Source organism: Halyomorpha halys, unplaced genomic scaffold (genome assembly GCF_000696795.3).
Source record: "Halyomorpha halys isolate HHAL.00 unplaced genomic scaffold, Hhal_1.1 Scaffold518.1, whole genome shotgun sequence".
Taxonomy (NCBI): Eukaryota; Metazoa; Arthropoda; class Insecta; order Hemiptera; family Pentatomidae; genus Halyomorpha; species Halyomorpha halys.
Genome location: NW_027110901.1, coordinates 370,996 through 374,262, shown reverse-complemented (window position 1 = coordinate 374,262; position 3,267 = coordinate 370,996). Strand labels below are relative to the sequence as shown.

Genomic DNA, 3,267 nt, shown 5'->3' with positions numbered 1-3,267 from the left:
TGGCTTTGTTTGGAATACAAGTATTTCTTTTAGACAAAGAAAACTGGTTAGCTTGCTTTATAATTTAAAATAACAAATAACAATATTAAAATTATACATAAAATAAAACATATCAAAACCCTTTATACATCAAAAATATATTATCTACTCAAAAAGAGCATATTACAATATATATATATTTGTTTCAATGAATAAAGAGGGTATGAAACAACAACAAAATGTATAGATGGAATAATATAATAACATTATTCCATCTATACATTATTACAATATATATATATTTGTTTCAATGAATAAAGAGGGTATGAAACAACAACAAAATGTATAGATGGAATAATATAATAACATTATTCAGTATCTTTTTACTTTATTATTTCCATTCTTTGTCTGTCTGTAGCAAGGGTTTTGCTATGGGTATGATATTAAAGAGTTGACATAATTACAACTTCGTCCATTTAAGGTACACATTATACGCAGGGACACGTCAGTTGTGTGGATTGTGGCTTAGGTCCTAGGATGCCCACTTAATATTTATTTCTTGATGGTCCCAAAAAATGAATCTTGGCACTCTCACCTTGGTTATTAGGGGACGACAACCCCAAGGTTGCTACCAGGGGTTGGCAATAAAATACCACTAGGCCCACTTGTCAAACTAGTTCTCTCCACTAGATACCAATGTCGGACTAGTTCTCCCCACCAGATACCAAAGGACAGCTTGGCTTTCCTTTGTCTGAGGGCTGTTAACTTGTGGCATCTATTAGTGCAACACATACTCTTTGTTGTTTTGTTATAAAACTCTCCCTGATCCAAAACAATATAATTGCCTGAAATTAGAGATTAATTTTTCATTTAAGTGTATTTATATAGATTTACTAGAAGCCTTTATAGCATATCTTAAGATTCAAGAATATAAAAATTTTTTTTATAATGAATTTATATTTCCTTAAACCGTATTAGATTTTTCTTAGTTGAAAAGCTGAACCAATGTATTTATTACAGGTTGCGGAGAAAACAAATTTGGTTCGGATTGTGGCTCATACTGCTCTATCTTCAGTAGTGGCTGTAGACAGATAATATTTTGTGATGATATTGTGGGATGTTCTTGTGCTTCTGGATTCACTGGAGAATACTGTCATATTGGTAATTATGTTCCGCTCAAGATTATACTTTCATTAACAGTAATATATAAACTTTAAAAAATAAATAAATAAGTTTATCAATTTTTCAATGTTGGACGGAAATCACATGTAAATCTAACAAGAGTTTGACACCGACACAAGACGATTTGATTGGATACAATTAATACTTAAGAATGACTTTTATGTTATTTTTATTACTTTTTCAGAATGTAATGACAAAAAATATGGTGCCAATTGCCAACAAAAGTGTGGTTTTTGCTTTGATGATACAAGCTGTAATATTTTTACTGGTTATTGCGACTCAGGCTGTAAGAACGGATATCTAGAACCATATTGTAAAGATAGTAAGTTACTAAAATTATTTTAAATAGTCCCTCTAATAACAATGTTACATGCTTTCATACTAAGATTAAATTTCTTTGAAAAAAAGAAAATTGTGACAGCTTTAGTATTGGCCGACAGAACTGAAACATTCTATTTAATTATACAATTCATTTGTGAAATTATAGTTCAAAAATTTGTTATTTCATTTCTGCTGCTATCTTTACCACTTTTCGCCTCTTTATCATGGTGTAGAGTCAAGATACAATAATGGAATTGTATATCATCACAAAGAGGATGAACTGCTGTATATTCTTCTCACAGTATGCAGCTACAATTTTTAGTTTTTGAAATATTTTAATCTAAAAGCCCCCATCATCACCATTCCATCTTAAGTGTACTCTTGCCCCATGAAATAAATTTAAAAACCAGAGGAATTAAATTAATCAAGGAAAAAAACTGAGACCACTGAATCTTTCCCAACTGTAAGCATAACTTTACGACTTTGTTACCTTTTGTTAAACTGTTGTATTCTGGGCAGGAAAAAAAAGTTAATATTCATTATTCCCCCCGAACCCTAATATATATTTTTATAGCAACAGAAAAATACAAATTTTCTGTTCAAAATTTTCTCCCTTTCTGGTCTTAATTTTTTGAAAATCATAAAAAATAGCAATAACTTGAATACAAGTCCACTAATCTACTCAAAACTTGAACAAAGTAAATGAAAAATTAAAAAGGTTTACAATGTAATGTAAAAATTATATAAGATAAATTTTTGTCTTAAATTAATTTTTTTTGTTTCATTGTAAACCTTTTTAATTTTTCATTTACTTTATTCATTTTATGTTTACATCATTTAAATGTTTGTATCTTTTTTAGGTCTGATGAAGTCCTACAACATGGGCCGAAATGTTGGCTCAATATAAATAGTTTATTCACTATTTTTTTTTTAGTTTTAGTTTTTATTAATCATTTTTAGATAATCTAGATTAATAGATGTTGGCAAAATTTCAGTGCTTATGTGTTATTAATACTTTTATGAATATTATATTATTAAAAGATCTTTTAATTTGGCCTTTAAAGTGTTTGGGTACTTTTGTTGACATTTAGTTTAAAAGTAATAATAAATAATAAAGAAATTTTAATTAATTGTAATAAAATTAAAGTAATATTTTTTTTCCCTTAGGCCTTATGCATTTTATTAAACCTCCAAATATTACTAATCTCTCTTATGAAGAGATAACTGTTACAGCAAATATAAATAATGAAACCGTACTTGGGGTCGGTTCTCCTTCATCATATATGGTCCAAACAAAGGTTAGTTTATATAAATTTTTTAACTAATTATCAGTAAGTTTGTATCATATGAAATGTCATATCATGAAGTAAATAATGATCAATTAATATAACAAGTACTGTAAACTTTCTCTTAGATACTTGTAGAGCTGAATAACTGTTACCTTGTGCATTGGTATTTTTAATAAATTTTGACATTACTACAGCTTTAAGTTGGAAATACCTGTTGATTTCCACTTGCTATACTTGTTAAAATGTTTTAAAATTTAAAACCTTTTTCACTTAACTAACTGATTTGGAATTATTTAAAATTCAATGTTGATCATTTACGTACATATTATAATTTTTATGTCACCAATACAAATTCTATATCAACATTTTTAAAATTATTCATCATCAATATGGGTGCTACAACTCATCGCTGTCTTGGGCTCCTCAATTAGTCTTGCCTATTGGTCTCTCTCTCTCTCTCTCTCTCTCTCTCTCTCTCTCTCTCTCTCTCTCTCTC

The 3,267-nt window shown here is 28.6% G+C and overlaps 1 protein-coding gene across 1 annotated transcript in view; it reads left to right on the top strand.

The window, feature by feature from the left end:
* The window catches only part of LOC106683801 (angiopoietin-1 receptor), a 37,647-nt gene that overhangs the window by 14,735 nt on the left and 19,645 nt on the right, over positions 1-3,267 (top strand). Inside the window, exons 13-15 of the mRNA XM_014425495.2 lie at positions 1,000-1,140; positions 1,346-1,483; positions 2,650-2,780. Coding sequence (XP_014280981.1) covers positions 1,000-1,140; positions 1,346-1,483; positions 2,650-2,780 — 410 coding nt within the window. The remainder of the gene's footprint in view (positions 1-999; positions 1,141-1,345; positions 1,484-2,649; positions 2,781-3,267) is intronic.